Source organism: Gouania willdenowi, chromosome 6 (assembly GCF_900634775.1).
Source record: "Gouania willdenowi chromosome 6, fGouWil2.1, whole genome shotgun sequence".
NCBI classification, from domain to species: domain Eukaryota; kingdom Metazoa; phylum Chordata; class Actinopteri; order Blenniiformes; family Gobiesocidae; genus Gouania; species Gouania willdenowi.
Window position 1 is genome coordinate 26,318,548 of NC_041049.1, and position 20,389 is coordinate 26,338,936.

Below are 20,389 nucleotides of genomic sequence, written 5' to 3' on the forward strand. Positions count from 1 at the left end.
ATTTCACAAATATTGCTGTAAAACTGGTCAACAGTAAAATTCAAAAATTCACAGTATTAAACGTGGTTCATTACTAAATGTTGCTGTTTGTTTGAGCACGCGCCCCACATCTGTCTGCTGCTCTGGTCTCAGTGTCACGTGAGTGATGTGAGAGCGCACCTGCTACTGATTACCTTTGCGTCACCTCCAGCCCTGACCTGCTTCACTGAAACACTAAATACACTCATTTGTGGGTATTGCAAAGAAAGAAAGAAAGAAAGAAAGAGATGTGAGCTCCGTTTTCCTAGGCCTGGTTCAACCTGCCTAAAACACCACTGACTTTACAATTTCATCTCATTTTTGCACTGTTTCAGGAACTCTGTGGGGTATTTATTCGTCTTCATTCTGGTTCCTCACTGCACATCGTTCGGTGTGTGATGAGCTGCTAATGCTATTGAACATTCAGAATGGAGCTTGGTTTGTGTCTATATTTACCAGTTTGGTGATGTTTGTCCTGCAGGTCGACCAGACAGTGTTTCCTTCTCTCTGTGTTGGATGAAGGACAGCGCCCTGCAAAGGTAAAGGTCAGGAGGCCTGTTTGTGTGGAAAGCTATTTTAATATCTAATACCTAATTCAGTTCAACCTAGTGCAAATATCGCTGACATGGTGAAAAGTGACTTTGTAGATGTAATGTTGTTAGTTACAGGATAGGAACATTTCAGCAATAAAAGTTAAAATAGTTTGAGAACAGATCAGTTGAAACTGATGATCATGTAAAGATTCTAGTCACTAATTACTAGATTTAATTTATTTCAATGTATTTAGTTAAATAGACCAGTGTTTCTCAAATGGGGGTATGTGTACCCCTAGGGGTACGTGGTGGCACTACAGGGGGTAGGACAATTAACAAATGAAAGCATTAAAACTATTTGAATTTTGTGATTTGTTGTTCAATATTACCAGAAACTCCCAAAACGACAAAAACACACAAAATAAGAGGGAAATTTACTGAATAAAAAAGAACAACTAAATATACAAAAAGACACCAAAAACACACACTAAGAGAGAAAAATGCTTACCATTATCAGCGACACACAAAGCAACAACAAAGACACACTAAATGAGAAAAAAATACACAAGATCACTACAAAATACACACAAATTATAGAAAACTTCCAAAATGACATAAGTAACAACCAAATGACACTGAAAACACACACAGAAAGAATGATTTAAACTACCAACAACACACAAAAACAACAACAAAAAAACACAAAACAAGATAAATATATGCTGAATGACACAAAAACCCTCAAAATGATGATAGAAATGATCTTGATTAGAACTTGAAATAAAAAGGTGAGAGATGACTGGAAATGATTTAAAAACTCTAGAAATAAATCTCTTCAGGAGCCACTAAATACTGTTTTTTTTCCCCCCACTTATTTACGAAATAGGATTCTTTAAAATGTGTGTTATCACTCATTCATTCCATCATTATGCTCTATAGTTGTTGTTTTCTAAGCTAAATCTTACAGTTGGACAAAAGAGGGTATTTGGGTTCAGAAATAAGAGAAAGGGAGTACTTGAGCCAAAAAAGTTTGAGAACCACTGGAACAGATTTTAACGATTAAGATGTTTTGCTGCTTTTGGAACAAACACTTGTCTTATTTTTTTTTTTGCACTGTAGACCCTGTTTCCACTTCACAAAAATAGTCAAACAAATTTCAACCCGTATATATTAAACAAAATAAGGTGCAATACTTTCTCCTTCTGAAATACAATAAATTGATAGTTTATTGGATCAAAATCATTTAAAAAAAAAAAAAAATAGTACCAATTACAGAATAACAAAGAAAAGAAAACTTGACTTTAGGAGATGAATAGAAGTTAAAAAGGGAGACCATAATTTGATTTCAAACAGGAAACGTTGCTTTTCTGCATTATGCTCAAAGTCCTTGTTCACTTAAATATATTTGTAAAAGAACTATACATATAGTATTAGGTCAGTAGCTCATAACCCGTTGGTTTAAACATTTTCTTATAATAAATATTGGGCTTCTTAATGAAGCAACGGAATGGATGGTTTAAAATAAATAATAATGTAATGATGAAAACTATATCTTTTTCTTTTCTTTTTTTACTATTCTACTTTTGTATGACAAACCTGAAGGACTGGATTGTTTTAATCACTTTGGTTATCTGTTTTGAGAAGTTCTGAAAGAGCACTTTCTTTCACATCAAACCATAATATCCAGACCAATAAAAGTTTTTATGTCAGTCCTCCATGATGACGTCCAAGGCTAAATGATCTACTGGTGATTAGAAATGGAATTTAAAAGTGTGCTGTCTTGTACATGGTGTTAATGCTGCTTGCCTTGGTTGCCATCTGTCGTAAAACTGCACAGAAGAAGAAAAATGTGTGTTGTGCACTTGTATAAGGGTTGTCATGTGTTTGCTTGTATTACCAGGCAGAATGGAAACATATGGCTCAATCTTACATCATTAAAATCCATTGGGAGTGCTGGTAAAGTTACATCACTGACACTGTCACCGCTTGTGGAAAACAAGCTCAGACTCCGCTACAGTGGTGAAGTTCAGGAGTGGACTTTAACCATCATCCCACGTGAGCACCCAATAACCCAATAATGTTTTTAAATGTTCAGTTACACTAAAAATATTTTATGTTGCATACAATGGTTGCCCTTGTTTGTAGATACAAAGTTCATCAAAGTAACAGGACGCAACAAACCCACTGGAGTTCCAACAAATGCCACTACGGTACGTATGACTCAAAGGTTTTCCTCAATACACATTATCCTGATGACTTTTCATGCTGGAACCTTTCTTTCTTTAGGGCTTCCTGAAGACATTAAGTCCATCTGAAGCATTTGCTTGTGAAAATGGGACTTTATTCTTCCACCAGGATGAAAGTTTCTTCTTTGCAGTGGGTAATAATCCCTCTATCACTCCTCACAGACAGATGAAGCATTGAGTTTGTCTAACTCGAGCTGCACTCCAGTAGTTTATTCTATCAGGGCTGTTGGAAACAGGAGAATGATGAGCTCTTCTCTCACCTCTAAGGACACACTATGCGCCTCCCTGTCACACTGGGGTCCAGGAGTCCCTCCATGCTGCAGGTTTCCTGGCTGGTGAATCAGCCAGAAGTGTTCCACAGTCATCGAGTGAGGCTGTACCAGGCTCAACTGGGCTCATTCAGCACACACCGGACCGAGACCACCACCCACAACCACCATCAGTTCTCTGCTCTGGACTCATGCAGCCGTTACATCACCTGTGTTGAGATCGCAGACAGTCACTCCTTCATCTGTATCTCAACCATTACTGGTAGGATTGGGTGCAAACTGATTGTTTTTGCGACTTGCCATCAATCATGCCAGAACTGTACATGCACACATTATTACACACATTATGTCTAAGACTGTGACTGCATCAGAACAGTCCCTCCTATCCACTGTTCCTTCACCCCCTGAAGTGTTTGGCCATGATAAAGAGCGTCCCAGTTCTGTTTAAGCTCAGGAAAAGAGGCTCAATGCTTCCTTTATAACCTCCTTTAGCTTAGGAAACACCGATGCATCCTTTACCAAAGGAGATGAGAAAATGCTTACCCACAATTCCTTGCGGCGACAACATTTAAAGAATAACACACACCCGAGCGCTGACTGAAACTCACAATGACCGTACCAATGCAATAATATGCCTTGATCAACTTTAAATAAATAATCTAAAACCCATATCTTATATGTAAGACATTGTCAGATTATAACTGACTTAAAACAGACACTCTGTGGTTCAAGAAAAGGGATCAGAGACTATTTGGACGCAGCCTCTGTTCAAAATGGCATACTCTGTAATATACACTACAAACTCAATGAGTACATAAGTAACTGTACTATATATTATAAGTATGGTTATGATGATGTCAGATGATAATTGTTCCCACTCTCGTATACTTCAAGTTTCCCAAAATGCATTTCAAACCTACGACAAAAACGTGAAGCATACAGAGGCTAAATATCAGTTTATTCTCCACCTTTCGAAGTTCTGAAATAATTTTAAGAGCGAAAGTGACCTCGTAGAATATTAACATGTGGTCATTTGATCCATAAAGCACATTTCATTCTGACATTTCAGAGACCCTTCATTGTGCTACTCACAAAACTTACGGTTAAGTTCAAAACAAGAGCCCTACTTACAAAAGGGTTAAAAACTAATAGAAGACAAGAAGATATGCTTTTGTTTTGAAAAGAGGATTTTTGACTTTCAGCTTGAAGCCGGTCCCAGGACCAATTTACATTCTGCTCGCAATGCATCATGGGGCAGTTGAGTATGACTAGACTAGTGTGCCCCCAGTGTATACATCCGGGTGTTTCTCGCATACTCAATCTTTTCATACTATCTAATGTGAACGCATTACATACTCATTTTGACGTCAAACTTAGTATGTCATTTCAAACAAGACCCAAAACTAATTGTGCAGGTTTGTCTAAACTCACAAGCAAACTGCAGTAGAAAAGGGAAAGTGTCAGTCAATGCAAAGCAATATGCAATTTAAACAAAATAGAAGGTATGCTAGTTAGATAATTTTATGAAAAAATGTCTTTACACAAATGCCCACAGCCTGCAGTTGGATTCTGACCCACAGGTTTGAACATGAAGAAATTTGTATTTTACTACATCATTGAACATCCTTTTTTCTTGGTGTATTTGTTGAGAAGGTGTTCTGGTTTAATAATATCCCCTGTCAGACCCAGACATCCCTGTGGACTTTGTGGTGAGGTCGTGGAACAGCAGCAGCATTTCGCTGGCCTGGGACTGTCCCGTGAACCGCAGGTACTCCCTCTTCCTCCTCTCGGCCTTCTACCTCAACGGGACAGATGACATCACTGAGGAGAAAACGCTGTGGCTCAGAGACAACGACTTCTCCTTCACCCTGTCTGACCTGCAGCCCTGCAGCAGAGTTCAGTTTGGCCTGCAGGCTGTGTGTCAGGCAGGGGTGGAGACGCGCTACAGCACCATGGTTATGAGTGATGGAAACTCTGGTGAGTCTACTTTTAAATTAGATTAACTCACTGTGTATGAACTGTAAATTTTGTTTAGTTACTATCCACCTTATTCTGAGGATCACTAATTCTGATTATGGGATCCACTCGTGATGGATGAATAAAACACAAATAAAGAACAGCAAAGACTTTGAATTAATCTGAAGTCTAATCATTTCATCGATGATGTTTCCATTGTCAAACGCTGCAAATATGAAATGGCAACTTCTGATTTTAGCCTTTCACTACGTGAGCCCCAGATCTAGGCTTTACTCTTGTATTTGGATCATGTCATTGTTGGCGACTTCATTACTCAAGTAGCTGTCTGTAATATCTGCACTAGCGTTATATATATTAGGAGTTGAAACATGTCTTTAAAGCTGGTGATAATTGTATTTTTGCTATGGATTTCTTTAATCAGTGAAATGTTTGATGTGTAACTAAAATAATTCAAGGTTGGAAAGTCTATCAACACAATCATAAAATCGCTCGGGTTAAAAAAAAAAAAAGTAAAAGCATTCTGTATTTATCTTCATTTAAACACCCACATTTAGATAATACAATTCAGCCTGCAGGAAATAGTTAAAAAGCCGGAAAAAACACAAATTGTTTAAATTACCAAATATTCAGTTGTAGATATCTCAGTCCTTCTAAATGCACAAATTAAATGAAACTCAATAGTATTTGCAGCATCGTCATTTTCAATCTCAAATTGTTCAAATTAAATAAAAGTTGGTGATTGAAATTTTAGAGAAAATCCTGCAGGGACTGATATCTGTTACTTATTGTCTGGATATTTTCGGAGCCTTACATAATTTATGTATCATTTATATATCGTGTAAAGTGAAAACTTCTGGAAATTAATGTTGAAATTGCTTGTAGTCATACCTAAAATCTGCTGCTCACATAAGAACAAACTACTTTGTATTTGGCCCCTGAACAAAAATAAATTTGACACCCATTTTTTAGGTTATTTAAAACACTTAGACATATTCACAATGGCCATAGTAGATGTTTGCCATGCCTCTTCTATAAGACAATACTACCCTGGGCATTAAACAGTATCTGCTTCTCTGCAGCCCACTCCACTATTAGAGCCCTACGTCAGACCTCATTCAGCCCTGACTCCTACACCCTCAGCTGGGAGGTGGGCACCTTCTCATCCATCTCCATGTTCCGTGTTTACCACGAGGGGGTGCTCCAGGGCACTACACTCACCACCAGCTACACTGTGGGGGGGCTGCTGCCCTGCCACCAGTACCAAGCCAGGGCAGAGGCCCTGTGTGGAGAGAGCGTGGTCATGAACTCCAAGACTGTAGCAGCTCACACAGGTAATGCTGAAGCTCCCAAAAGTTAATCCAAAATAATCCAGTCTTTGATCTGTAGAGAAAAAAGAAAAACACAACCCAATAAGTATTAACTGTAGTGTGTAGTCCAAGTATGCAATCATCTAAATCTGTCAAAACTTCATCAAATGAAACTAAACATAAAAATACAGAAGTTCTGATCAAATTTAGACTGAAATTGAATTGTCATCGAGACTAAAATAAAAAATGTGCAATAGTGTAGATCCAAACTAATTTGGTTTAGTTTATTTTAATAGTATTTGAGTTGTATTTATTTGTATTCTTATTTAATGTTGTGACTACATCTTCTATACCTCCCTATCCTGGTCAGAGCCTTATTATGCTGTGAGTTATTCCTGCGGGTCTTATTTATTTCTCGTATTTCAGTTTATTTTCAAGAATCATGGGTTGCCAAACTTTCTGAAACTGAAAGCTTCTTTAAAAGTACTGAATAATCTGAAATGCTATACTAGTTGGAAAAGTACTTAAATACTACATTTTCACAGTTTCACTTTAACTAGATGGTGAGATAATGAAGAAAGACGAGCAGGACCATGCAACATGTTTTTATTTTTCTTAATTTAAGCAATTCTTTCATTTTCGTTACATTTCAAAGGAAATCATCATGTTATTATTTTACTAGCCACTTACAACTTTTAACTAATCAAAATGCATGTAACATGTTTGAACAATTTAACAATTGTCATGTTTTTTTTTAAATCCACTCCATTTTTAAAAACATCTTATCTCAACTCGTACATCAAATCTGCAACACATGTGTGTCTGTTAGTGTTTCTGAAACTGTACATTTAACAATGGTTAATTTAATACAAAAACTAAGTGCAGCAGTATTTAACTCTACTAAGACTCTGACTACATCTGTATTTATCTTTTTGAGCTTGTGTGTAATCTGTTTTCAGTTCCTCGGGGTGCGTCTGAGCTCAGATACCGCTCCAATGACTCCACTGTTTTGTGGACTCCCAGCTCTGCACAGCGATCTGCACTAACTTTTATCTACAAGCTGTCCACAGAGGGCGGCTCAACCCTCCAGAGCCGCCGTGTCGCCACTACAGAACTACGCCTCCCATGGCTGACTGTGGGGAAGCCCTATGTTCTGTCCCTGTGGGAGGAATGCAACAACGGCGTGAAGTCTGGACCTGCCTATCTGAGCTTTGAGGGTTTCAATTCTTCTCTGATCCATGCTCGAGCAGCTAGACCCAAACAGGACCTTGGTCAGTCTGATTGGCTATCTATAAATGGCCACACATTTCAGTTGGGTGTTAATTTTTGTGGTATTTACAGGGACCGGAGAAAGTGTTGGTCTCACTCTAGTGCTGCCCTGGATGCTGCCTGTGGAACTGCAGGATGAGACGTCAGAGCCTACAGCTAAAATGAAGGAGCTTCTCACAGAGAAGGTAAAAATAGGTTCTAATAAAAGCTTTGTGTAGTCTGGGCAATTCACCACATTTACTGGTGAAGGTAATCTAGATCTGTAGCCGCAGGTGACCTGGAGCAATCAGACAAACACTTTGTCACCAATCTGCACCATTGACCCTTTCAACTTTCAGCATATATTCATTACCATTTGTTAAAAGCAAAGTGGTAATGAAGAGTAAACAGCTTTAGTTAATAGAGCACCTGCTCTACCTTCTTCTTCACCCAAACAGTTACAACTAAATTCATCTCATCAGATGGAAAAGAAACATTTTCAGGTTCTTGTGACAAAGCTAAAGTGATAATGGAGAAATAAATTGACTGTTGTGAAAAACATATTTTAAAAAATGAAAATGCACTGCCTTGTGGCTCAGAAAAAACATGTGCGCACACACACTTTCTTTAAAAATAGCATTTTAGATTTAGTAATCTAAAAACTAGTTATTGTGTTGACGCATGTCTTTGTGTGATCTGTAGATGCAACATGAGCTGCTGAAGAACTTCACTGGGCCAGTGCGTGTAGAGCTGGCCAGCTTTCAGCCTGCAGTGGAGCTAAACCAGACAGAGATTAGGTTTGTGGTTTTTAATGCTGCTGAGACAAAAGAAAAGATGGTCCTATCTATTAAAGATAAGGTGGATCACATCCGCTCCCTGAACAAGCCCAACATCACCATTAAGGACAGCGTTATTTACTGGGATGGTACGATATGGTTAAAATCCCTCACATTAAACCTCATCACTTTTCACATGTATTGTTTGTTTTGCTTTGTTGTTGTTCTGTTAGGTCCAGACCTGTGTACCTCAGGGCACAGCTTGTGTCCCCATCATTCTCTGTGTATTAACACCCTGGACTCCTTCACTTGTGTGTGTCAGCATGGCTATTATGACATTAGCTCTGCTATCGAGTCACCTGCAGCCTCACAGCCAACGTGTAAAGGTATGGGAATAGATTTACTAAATGTGACAGTCGTGTTTTATCATTTTATCAGCACTGTTTTTTTCCCCACAGAGAATGGTCTTTTCAGCCATTGTCGGAGCAAACTGATGATCGGTGGCGTGGCAAAGCCCTACCTGACCTCTCAAATTGGAGGGAAAATGGAGGTGAAGCTGAACAATGGGCAGTGCAATTTGAATGAGAGTGAGACGATGATCTTCTTCCGTACATCTCGGAGAGTTTCTGAGTGTGGGACAGAGAAACAGGTGAGCAGTGACTGATCAACACAAACACTTCAATCCTGCTGGACCTGCTCTACAAATGAATTCTAAAGGGCAGACATTGCGTTTATACGCAATCCAATAACATTTCAATATACAATGAAATATGTTGCATAAGATAATTGTAACAAAATGATCATACTGATCAAAAGAATTAGATAGTATCCATAAAATGAAGAGTCCGTCCTTAAGACTGCTCTACTGTAAAGTGCCTTGAGATACCATTGGTTATGATTTGGCGCTATACAAATAAAGATTGATTGATAGGCAGAACATGTTAGAAACATTTACATTAACTGAAAGACTTTTTTTTTTCTTTTACAACTGAAAATAATACAACGTAGCAATGCAACTGCCTGTTAATGCTAAAACTATGTCAGGTTGGTGTGTGATGTAAAGCACTTTTGAACTCGAGTGGATATGAAAACTTATACAAGGCTATCTAACTTTACAGAGACATAATGTGATATCTTTCCCATGGTGAGTGACCATGTGATTCAGGCCAGGCCACCTTCTCTTGCTCTGTGCTCAAGTTCCAAAGCTCATTGTCAGGCTGATGTTGTTCTCTGTGGGTTGTTTCATCCAACAGTGTTCTAGTTCCTGAACCAAATTACAAACTGGTCAGTGTTTATACAGATAAATGAATGGGTTCAGGTGTTGAAGTGCTTGTTTTTAAAATGTGTGCAAACTTCTTAAAAGGAAGCATAAATGTAATGTGAAATAAATTTCAGTTTTTAACTGATATTCAGACTTAACCTTAAGAGCATTATTAAAGTGTAATTAAAAATATACTAAAATGTAATCAATTAACGTCAGTAATTTATTGTTGAAAACTGAAAAAGGTCAAATGTATCTAGAAGGTAACTTTAGAGCACAACAGTAATTACGTGATTTACCAATGTCTCACATCTTTTACTTTTGAGATTCAGCAGTTGGCGTTTGACAACCATTTTCAGGTGAAGTACCATCACTTATATAGCGCTGCGGTGTGAAACGTTCCAACAAATTTGGTTCTGCTTCAACTAGTTTTAACACATTTTAATGCTGTTCAATTGAAAATATGAGGTCCAGAGACCGCTAAACTGCACCGGTTCCTGAACTGGAACCATGATGGTCTGAAAGCAGCCTGACGGTTAGAGCTGGTTCTATTAGCTAGTGCCATATTATTTCAATCACACCAACCTTAAAAAGTGTCATTTTGCTCCAATCACTGTGTTGTTTATGTTTGAACCTTCCATTTGTATTTGTAGGTGAACAAAACTCACATCAAGTTTCAAAACACCCTGACCGTCATTCTGACCAAGGAGGAAACCATCAGCCGACGAGACCTCAAGGTTGTTTGGAAGTGCATTTATCCACGACACTACGTCCGCAACGCTCAAGTCAGTGTGGACAAGGAGTGGTGAGATGAGCCGTTTCAGCATATGTTCACATGAAGCACTTGAGAGTAAGTGTTAAATGTATATGACCTGGTGTCATTATAGGTTCTCCTCCATCTCCCTGGTGGAGTTCAACTCCTCACTGCAGCTGGGTCTCACCATGACCCTGCACACAGATGAGACCTACAGCAGCAGCTACACTGATGTCATCCACCTGGGGCCTGATGACAGCCTGTTTTTTGAGGTGGCCCTGCAGACCAATGCTTACTTTGTCTTAGACCTGCTCCTGCAGGTGGACTCTTGCTGGGCGACAGAGAGCAGTGACCCGCAGGACCCGGTTCAAGCTGTCTTTCTTCAGGATGGGTAATTAAATATGTATAACTCATTAGTTTTAGTTGTACCATTATGGTACTTATGATCAGAATAGACTTTAAAGTTCTGCTGCTGGTGTATAAATCTGTGAATGGGTTTGGTCCAGAATACATCAGTGAGATGTTAGTCAGGTATGAACCCAGCAGGTCTCTCAGATCTATGGACACAGGTCAGATAGTGGAGCCCAGAGCTCACAGTAACCATGGTGATGCTTTGTGTTTGAAATGCACTATACAAATACATTTGTCTTGCCTTTGCTTTCAATCTTTGATTTACTCAAAGAATGCATTTCAAATCAACATGCATGTTATTCTACAGTTCAGGCCAAATGATTCATCCTCAGCTTTTAGTACAAGGGACATCAATGTCGTATGTAGGTATGACATATTGTGACAGTGGCAACCCTTCTCTGTCAATGTAAAAAGAAAAATCCTGAATTAAAAAAATGATTTTTAAAGTGTTCCTCTAAAGTTGGCATTACCTTCTGTCCTGTCTTCATGTATTTAAAATGCTCTAATCTTTTCCCGTAGCTGTCCTGTTGACGCCACCTTCCGATGGCACGTGGTAAAGGAGCTGGACCAGCGCAGCCGGTTTTCTCTTCAGTTGTTCACCATGCCTGAAGGCTTACCGCTCTACTTCCACTGCCTGACCAACATCTGTGGGAGGGAGGAAAACTGCACTGAGGTTAGTTTAACAGTGTTTTACAGTGATGCGGCACTTCCTGCTTGTTTTACCTATACATATACATTTAGTCTGTGCACATCTGTAGTGAATATACCACTGGTGGGTCTGTTCACTGCTGATTTGTAATTATTCTCTATTCTCTTTACTTATGTAATGTTTGATCTAAGACTGGGAATTTTGTCTTGTTCCAGAGCTGCAGCGGTGCCCCTCGGAGCAGGAGGTCAGTGATTGAAGAGGAAAGGAAGAGCAGAAGAGGGGCAGTTGTATCTGTAGGACCTCTCCTCGTAACAGGAAAGAACTTAGTGGAACCTTCTCATTGTGAGTTCATTACAAAGCATCAGCTCAGAGCATTAACCTCTAACATCTACTGTATCTCATCTTCACGACCTATTGCATATTTCAATGTCTGGCGTTTCTCTCCTCTGTTTTCAGCGGCTGACCATGTGATCATAATCTCCACTGTGGCTACTTTAATTGGAGTTTTGGGTCTAACGGTTCTCTCAGTTATCTCGGCCAAAGCAATCATGATGTACTATGAGCAGCTACGGGTGGAATGAATAGGTCGGAGTTTCATGTTTAAATATTGTGTTCACTGCAGTGCTAGGTTTGAATAATATTATTCAGTACTATAATAATATATGATTATTCTAAAGTTTATTGGGTTTAAAGTTAAATGACTGAAATAATTTGGAGTGTATATAAGTTAGTGTACCCTATTGTATGTTCTGAGGCATCATGGAAACACTCCATCATCTGTGGATGAGATGATGATCAGATGTACTTTTTCTTTCATTTGAGTGGATATGGTACACTACTGTTTACAAAGTTGTTTTTTAAAGTCGAGACCTTGTTTTCCAGTTTTTGTATTCAAATCAAGTTTGCCATTAAAAAAAATAGCTTGTGCTTTTATCTCCATGTACATAAAGCCTGTAATGGGTCAGTCACTGTTTTCCTTTACAAAAATGAATAATTTCTGCATTTTCAAAGGAAAACATTATGCTTTTTGTTTTTTCCCTCTGTCATCTATCGAAGCTGATAAAGGCTTGTCAATGAAACAAATATAACCTTTAATCTCTTGAGTTTTTCTGCTGATTTCATTTTTTACTGAATCTGTTGAATGCATTACTTAACTTTACTCGTCTTTTGTCTCTGTCGCAATCATCCAAAGCCCACCACAACAGTTGGAAGCTGGTTTGGGATTCTAATTATACCATAACGAAGGAAGCACAATGTCAGTTAAAAAACGAGTGCCTTACACGTTAAATGTTTGACCAAGATTGAAGAATGATTTTATATTTGTGAAAATTTGTTGAGCAGTACGTTTAAATAATAAAAACTGAACCAAAGATATCTCCAAATTTGATTTCATGTGGGAAATGTGCTGGTGGACATGATTATAGGTTGTGAGAAGAGGGTGTCATACCAAAGTGTGCTAACTGTGAAGGGGACTACCATAGTTAGATATTGGGTGGTGTGAAATCAGTAAAAGAGCAGCAGAGATTCAGAAGTGAAGCAGTCTGAGAGCTTAGGTTATGCTAAAATTGTGGAAAATACAACAAAGTAAATCAGTAATAAGTGGGCGAAAGGTGTAATTGGATTAGAACGGACACTTTCACCCTGGATATAAACTGTTTAGTATATTTCATGACAGATGTGATGAACTACTCTTCTCAAACTGAAAGATAAAAACGTAAAAAAGATCAAAAATGGTCTTTAAATTAGCAGAAAGATTCCAGGGAATCAAAGGTTTATGTAGGTAGAGGTGGGAACTGGAGAACACTTTAAACAGTTTTAACAGTTACATTGAAATGAGGTTAAAAGTTCTTCAGAATCCCTGTTCACACTCTTTACCAGTGGATGGCGGTAATGCACCGACAAGAGATGGTGAACCGCCAATAAACTCAAGAAGAATGGGAATGACGTCATTTCCGCAGCCTAACATGGCGTCCTCAGACGCTTCAGACGGCGTGAAAGAAGCCCTTGAGGGTAAAAAGTTGAAAAAGACGAAACACATTGGTAGGTTTTTCCACTTGGAGAGCTTTGAAGTAAGCGAAGACCTCCTTGTTTGTGTTTTGTTGTGAGTTTTGTCTGAATATGTGTGTTTAGCTTCGTGTTGATGGATCAGCTGTGAATCATGCTTGATGCACAACGTGAGCCTAAGATAAAACTGACTTTTAAAGCTCAGAAACTAATCAATTAGAGTCAATGTCTAAGTACATTTGTTGCTGAGGTGTAGTTGGTTAGGTGTATTGCTCATATATTTATTATAATTTCAAGTCATTTATACACTGTTAAGTGAAAAGCAATCAGAACTTGTTTTCATATATTGAGCTGGCTACGATCCTTACCCTTAATTTAATGTACAATGTTCAGTTAATTCAAACATACAGCCTCATTAACCCTTTATATATCACAGACTGGGAGAAAACAGGATAGTTGGTTTTTAATCTTCTGCCTAAATCAAACGCGATCATTTTATTTAATGCTGCTGTTGTGGATCTAGGATGAGATGAGATTAAATATATATATAAATTTGCTACGCTCTTCCCCGGTTAATATATAAAATTAACCGCAAATTACTTTTTTAAAACTGTATTCACCAAACATCTATGGTCTGTATTGTGTTTAACAAACCTTAAAGAATTCTGTGTGGACCAATCATATCCCTTACATCTTTTACAATAGGTTTACTATCATTTGTAATCCTCCACAATGTGGGTATTGTCACCAAACATATTTTAGTGCTGCTTCAGAGAAATGAACATGTAAAGGGGAAATCTAACTTTAAATGCTAAACTTTGAGGGTGCAGCAACCAGTAACACTGCAGGACAGAGATGAGCAGCTTTTATCACAGCAGGGGCCACAAAAATGATGATCAAGAGCCACTTTATGGGAATTCACTTAGCATTTAGAATAATGACCAATCTGAGCTTTAATACACGAGACAAGAGGTTTAGTCTTTTTGTTCCGTTTTGTGAGTTTAAAAATCAATTCGTGCATTTGAAACAATAACAACAAAAAAAACAATTAGTACTTTATTTCAGTTGCTTTGTCTGTTTTTAGAGTCATTTTGTGTATTTTTCTGTCATATTGGGAAAAGCATTGTTGTTAGCAAGTATTTTTCTTTAGTTTTTTGTTGGTTTGTGTGTTCTTGTTGTCATTTTGTGTATTTTAGTGGTTGTTTTGTGCCTTTGGGTGCTTTTGTTAACATTTTCTCTTGTTTTTTGTGTTTTTGGAATTTGCACTCTGTATTATGTTGGCTTCCAAACTTCTTGAATTACAATTTCTGAGGATTTGTTTTGGGGGCTGCACAAAATTAGACCGAGGGCCGCATGTAGCCCCCGGGATAAGAAACACTAATGGTAATCTAATGGTTTAAAAATGGACACTGGTGTAATTTACTGGTGAAGCCTTTATGGGGTTTGGCCTTTATGTCACTTCATAAAGGGAATGTAATTTTTAGAATCTCAAATATTATGTATTTTGGAGATTTTGCCTCAAACTAAGTACGCTATTGTTAATTCTACAAATATTTCCGTGCCCTGTCGGTAAATGAAGCATCTTTGCCTTTAATTTCTAAATGTTTTTTGCATATCTGCAGGTCTATATATCAAGCAGCCTTAAAGCCCCTGAAAATGTAGCGTTTTCTGGTCTAAAGATGTGATAAATCAGACAGATAATAACTAATACCAGTCCTGTCAGAAGTCAGAACTCATTAATATGGTCGTGTTTCCCCTTTTTCTCCGCTGCAGTGGATGAATCTGAACTCCTGAGTGTTCCTGACGGATGGGTGGAGCCGGCGTTCACCAGAGATGACAACCCTCGGGGCCTGCTGGAGGAGAGCAGCTTTGCTACGCTCTTCCCCAAATACAGGGAGGCGTATCTGAAAGAGTGCTGGCCATTGGTGGAGAGAGCTTTAGGAGAGGGGGTGCGTTCACATTCACAGCAGCAGCATGAGGCACTTCCTGAAACTAAATAGCACACAATTTACTGCAGGTTAACCTTTGAGTTTGTCAGCTGTAGATATGTTTTTATTTAGGAGTAAAGTAGCTTTGTTGAAGCATTGTTGATGCCTGTCGTATGTTGAGTTAAAAATCTTTAACGGCTCTCATCATGGCACCTTTTTTCGTCTCGTCTTACAAATCTTATATCACCTGTGCTAATTTATTAATCTTGGGAAAAAGCAGTTAACTCCCTAAATGTTTTTACATTAAGCGTTCAAGCTAAAAAAAGGAACTAAGAAGTGGGAATTCTGTATTGTTTATCTTGTTTCTCACAGCACATCAAAGCTTCTCTGGACCTGATCGAGGGCAGCATGACTGTGTGCACCACTAGGAAAACCTTTGACCCCTATGCCATCGTCAGAGCGCGAGACCTCATCAAGCTGCTGGCCAGGAGCGTCCCTTTTGAACAGGTGAGGAGCAAACCCACCGGTTAACGCTTCAGTCTCTCACACCAAGCAATGGAAAGTCCAGACATGTTGTGTTTGGACCTCTTTCTCATCAGGCCGTGAGGATATTACAGGACGACGTGGCCTGTGACATCATCAAAGTCGGCACCCTAGTGAGGAACAGAGAGCGCTTTGTGAAGCGACGGCAGCGGCTCATTGGTCCTAAAGGCTCCACGCTGAAAGTCAGTGTCTACATGTCTTTATCTATCTTACTTAGACATATCACTGACACTGTGGCTACATCTGATATCATTATGCTGAGCAAGCATAAGGGTGGAGAAGTTGTGGCTCTTAATTTACCTGAGTTCATGAAGCCATTTTGACCCTTGAAATATAAAGTATTTCTGAACTTGTATGTTTAAAATTCTTCCTAATAATAAGGTGGTTTTAATAAATTCAATGTGTGTTAATGACGCACTCTTTACTGGGTGTTTGAGTTATTGTCAGTACGGTGGCTCTGTTGCTAATGGGTGTGTGTGTGTGTGCTTTCCTCTGCAGGCTTTAGAGTTGCTGACAAACTGCTACGTGATGGTGCAGGGAAACACAGTGTCGGCCCTCGGCCCCTACAACGGCCTAAAAGAGGTGAGAGCTCAATGCATCCATTGCCTGTGATGGCTAGCACCTGCTGATGAGAGAGACACATGGAGTGAAAAAGTCAAACTTGGTTAATGTTGAAGTCAGGAGGTCTCAGCCTAATGCTGCTGTTACTCAACTTATGAGAATGTGGAGAAAATGATCCTCCTGTGATTTTTCTACTCTGCCCTGAAGGTGCGTAAAGTGGTGATGGACACAATGAAAAACATCCACCCCATCTATAACATAAAGGTTAGTGGAACACAAGCCTTGGAGCATTTTCATGCTCACATCAGCACAACTGAGTGGATTTCATAATTCATTCCCAGTGAAGATGATTTCCATCTTTGTTCTTGATCTGCTGACTATAAATAATCTGTGTGGTTAATCATTTGTGTTCAGTGTTGTGATAAAGCAGAGAAGCTGCTCTTCATCAACAACTTAAATGCACTTTGTGTTTTTATGAGAACATATTTAATTTCACTAACTTTCAGCATCCCAGTCAGTTATAGGCCTGTACATATGGGTGGAGTCAAGTTAAACATTATATTTTGTATTTTATTTTTGATTGTCAGTCAAATATTTATTATTTGAAGCATTAATGATGTTTGTAATTGCATTGCTTTCATTTTGGTGAGGTTAGTGCACAGTCATAGCCATACATGGAAAATCATTTATTGCGGTGTTTTGGTTTTAATTCGGACAATGAGACTCGTGTGTTTAATGAGCACAGCTCTAGAAGTTTCCCAGCATCACCATTAAGTGGCGCCAAAAACATCAATAGCTCTAGAAACGTGTGTAGACCAGTGGGCGTGCACTGTAGCTGTTTCCACTCATCAATCTTGAAGCCAGAATACAGCGCTTACCGTCGCTGCCAGAGTCTGTGCAGTAGGGTCCAGCAGGAGGAGCCCTCGTAACGCCGAGAAAACCGAAAGAACTGAGCGTAAAAGTTTAATGGAGTCTCGGCTTTCCTTCATGACTTTACTGCTTATGCTATTCACAAAGAGAGCTACGCAAGACCCACGGCTGTCAATCATCGTAATATATGACGTCAAATCTCGTTTTTCAACCTTAAATGACTTATTTAAAACAAATTTCACAGAAAAATGAGCACTTGAACACATTGTAGGGTGATAATAACTCATGATCACAGCAGAGTTTAGGTTTGGAAAAAAAATGATGTGACGAGTATTTTAACTTTGCAGTTTGACCCAAATCCCATCTGTTATCATTGAGGAGGTGGGGTTTATGACTTATACTGCAGCCAGTCAGCAGGGGGAGCTCTAAAAATAAAGTGTCACTTCCTCGGGAGGATGCCCTGTCTTTTTTTTTTTATTTTTATTTTTTTACAGACTATGGTGTAGACAGAAGTTCGTGCTTGCAGTGTGCTAACTGAACTTTATGATGTCGCTGTTTAGAGAGGAATGTCCTTCAACCTGTTACAGCTCATAATCAAACAGCTTTTCACTGTGACCTGAGCTGCACTAATGTGGATGCCTCACTGATATAGCTCTACTATTTTCATAACCTTCAGATGTTGATGATCAAACGTGAGCTCTCCAAAGACCCTGAGCTGCGTACACAGAGCTGGGAACGCTTCCTGCCCACCTTCCGCCACAAAAACCTGAACAAACGCAAAGAACCCAAGAAGAAGAGTGTGAAGAAGGAGTACACACCATTCCCCCCTGCACAGCCTGAGAGCCAGGTCCAATAACACACACAGGAACAAAGTTGCCACAATCACACACACAATACTTTGCTGTGCTGATTTCAGCTTTGTGTTTCTCTGTAGATTGATAAGGAGTTGGCCACAGGAGAATTTTTCTTGCGTGAACATGTGAAGAAGCGAAAGAAGATGGAGATGATTAAGGTGAGCCTGTGGAGATGGAGTGTTGCATCACTAGGATTCACAGCGATGACTAATGCAGGATACTTTGTTTTCTTCTTTGTCAGGTCAAACAGGCTGAAGCTCTGACCAAGAAAAAGGAGGAGAGAAACAAAGCTTTCATTCCTCCCAAAGAGAAACCTTTCCAGAGCAAGACTCCTAAAGGTAGAGTAATGGTAGCAGTGATTACAGAGTGAAACACAAACTGTGCACGATACTGACCGTGTGTGTGTGTGTGTGTCTCAGCTCCAACAGAGAGCAAACTGGACATCCAAGCCATCAAGGACAAAGTGAAAAAGGCCAAAACAAAAAAACTGGGTGCTCCACCGGTGAACCAAACTCCGCCCACCAGCAGTACCAACAAAAAAAAGAAAAGTAAGAATAAAGGCTAATGGGCCTACTGTAGAGACTGATGCAGACAGCAGGACTGAACGACTCCATCACACACTCACACAGCACTAATTTGTGCTGGCAGGAAGTTCTCTCCATTGATGGAGACCAAGTGTGTACAAGAATATAAGGCACCATTTATGCTACATTTCCCCCATTGTCCAAATTTGTGGTGAGTATGTATGTCAATGTAGATTAAATAAGGCGTTTTCTTACACGCTCATATTAGTCACTTTGCATACGAACAATGTTTGACCAAGAAATATTTTATTTTATTAGATCAGGCTCAGTAAAGTCCCTGTAGATACTGTATAACCTGGTTCAGTTGTGTGCACACATCAATCCTACAGCATATTTACAAAATTACATTGTTTGTACTTTTTCAATAAATCTGTGGATACTGAGAACACACAGGCAGAAGTTTTGAGGCTTGTTTAACTCAAACTGAGAAACTGTTGTAAATATGTGACAACAATGTTACAGAAACTTTTCAGATCCTAAAATACAAGTTCAAAAGTTTTTTAAAGCCCAGTCTTGGAAGTGAATGATTTGTATACTTTCTGAGTTCTGTATTATATTTGATACATTTGCTAACAGATAAATAGGCCACTCAACATCAATTGAGTGTCCTGGCCTAATATATTCACATACACATCGATCTATTGACATACAGGACCTGCACTATGAAGCTGGATTTTCTCTTATGACGTTGATTAACTTCTTACTAGGATAAATCACTATGATTATTTCTTAGAAGATCCTGCTTGGTGCAGATCTGATAGCAGCGCTTAGGGCAGAAATAATATTTATGAATAGAAGCAGTCCTTTCCATTTACCCGATGACATCCTGTAGGAAAGATATAGATTTTCATCTGATGGACTGACTAACATTTGGCAGCTGATTAAGGCTGCGTGTGTCAGGGGCACTCTGCTGTATCGGCAGATGGGTGAATTAATTAATTTTATTCATACACACTGTTGGCAACGCTGACTACCTCAGCAAAAACGCTTCCTGAACTGATACACTAAGTGGGGAGGGTCCTGTATCACATTATAGGCTACATAAAACACAAATAATGTCCACGTTAAACTTACTGAGCTGTATGAATGAATGCAGCATGTCCTTTTACAGGTATATATTGTGAAATATTGTTGCATGATGTATCATCCCACCATTATTGAATATAATTGGGCAGAATACAATACAACAGAACACAAATAATATTTAATTAAAATTATGAATAGTCAGACTTTAGAGGACGAAGGTAGAACATTTGTGTTAGTGGAACCAAATAAATTGTACAATAAACAAATCATATTTTGTCATCGTCATATAATACTGTTGACTAATAAAATGCACTTGTAGAACTGTTGTGTAAAGGCAATGTCACACCAGAGGGAGTGCTGTTGTGCTGAATAATCAGCATCTACCACCAAATCACACCAGTGCTGATATTCCGCACACCACCACCTTAGGTGTGATACTGTGTAAGTATCACATTGTGCACCGGTATTTTTTTTTGCACTTATGATGAGGAAAAGTTTGTTACAGATTTTTATGACTTTTAATTCTTGTAAAAGTATTTTTAATGGTACTTCCAGTTTTTTTTTTTTTAA

At 38.9% G+C, this 20,389-nt stretch overlaps 2 protein-coding genes across 2 annotated transcripts; both read left to right on the forward strand.

Annotated features, from left to right (window-relative positions):
• The first annotated feature begins 148 nt into the window (after nt 1–148).
• LOC114465933 (uncharacterized) lies at nt 149–12,124 on the forward strand. Its single transcript, XM_028451309.1, has 19 exons — nt 149–268; nt 354–409; nt 500–557; nt 2,452–2,606; nt 2,697–2,761; nt 2,838–2,931; nt 3,065–3,328; nt 4,750–5,043; nt 6,123–6,374; nt 7,310–7,621; nt 7,692–7,804; nt 8,301–8,523; nt 8,608–8,760; nt 8,833–9,023; nt 10,289–10,440; nt 10,523–10,780; nt 11,320–11,473; nt 11,665–11,791; nt 11,906–12,124. Coding segments are annotated over exons 1-19 (3,048 nt in total). The 5' UTR covers nt 149–266; the 3' UTR covers nt 12,031–12,124.
• A 1,255-nt stretch (nt 12,125–13,379) lies between these two features.
• Nucleotides 13,380–19,298, forward strand: krr1 (KRR1 small subunit processome component homolog). The gene is made up of 10 exons (XM_028451637.1): nt 13,380–13,489; nt 15,227–15,402; nt 15,754–15,888; nt 15,981–16,106; nt 16,423–16,506; nt 16,693–16,749; nt 18,032–18,202; nt 18,290–18,367; nt 18,451–18,547; nt 18,629–19,298. Exons 1-10 carry the CDS (start codon nt 13,384–13,386, stop codon nt 18,772–18,774), a joined length of 1,176 nt encoding a protein of 391 aa, XP_028307438.1. The 5' UTR covers nt 13,380–13,383; the 3' UTR covers nt 18,775–19,298.
• The last annotated feature ends 1,091 nt before the right edge of the window (nt 19,299–20,389 follow it).

Excerpts from the sequence above, each read along its gene's own strand:
- krr1 (XM_028451637.1), top strand. The coding sequence starts at position 13,384 with ATGGGAATGACGTCATTTCCGCAGCCTAACATGGCGTCCTCAGACGCT. Across the intron at positions 16,507-16,692 it reads CCTACAACGGCCTAAAAGAG|GTGCGTAAAGTGGTGATGGA; the intron begins GTGAGAGCTCAA and ends TCTGCCCTGAAG. Across the intron at positions 18,203-18,289 it reads CTGCACAGCCTGAGAGCCAG|ATTGATAAGGAGTTGGCCAC; the intron begins GTCCAATAACAC and ends GTTTCTCTGTAG.
- LOC114465933 (XM_028451309.1), top strand. Across the intron at positions 2,607-2,696 it reads GACTTTAACCATCATCCCAC|ATACAAAGTTCATCAAAGTA; the intron begins GTGAGCACCCAA and ends CCTTGTTTGTAG. Across the intron at positions 10,441-10,522 it reads GTCAGTGTGGACAAGGAGTG|GTTCTCCTCCATCTCCCTGG; the intron begins GTGAGATGAGCC and ends GTGTCATTATAG.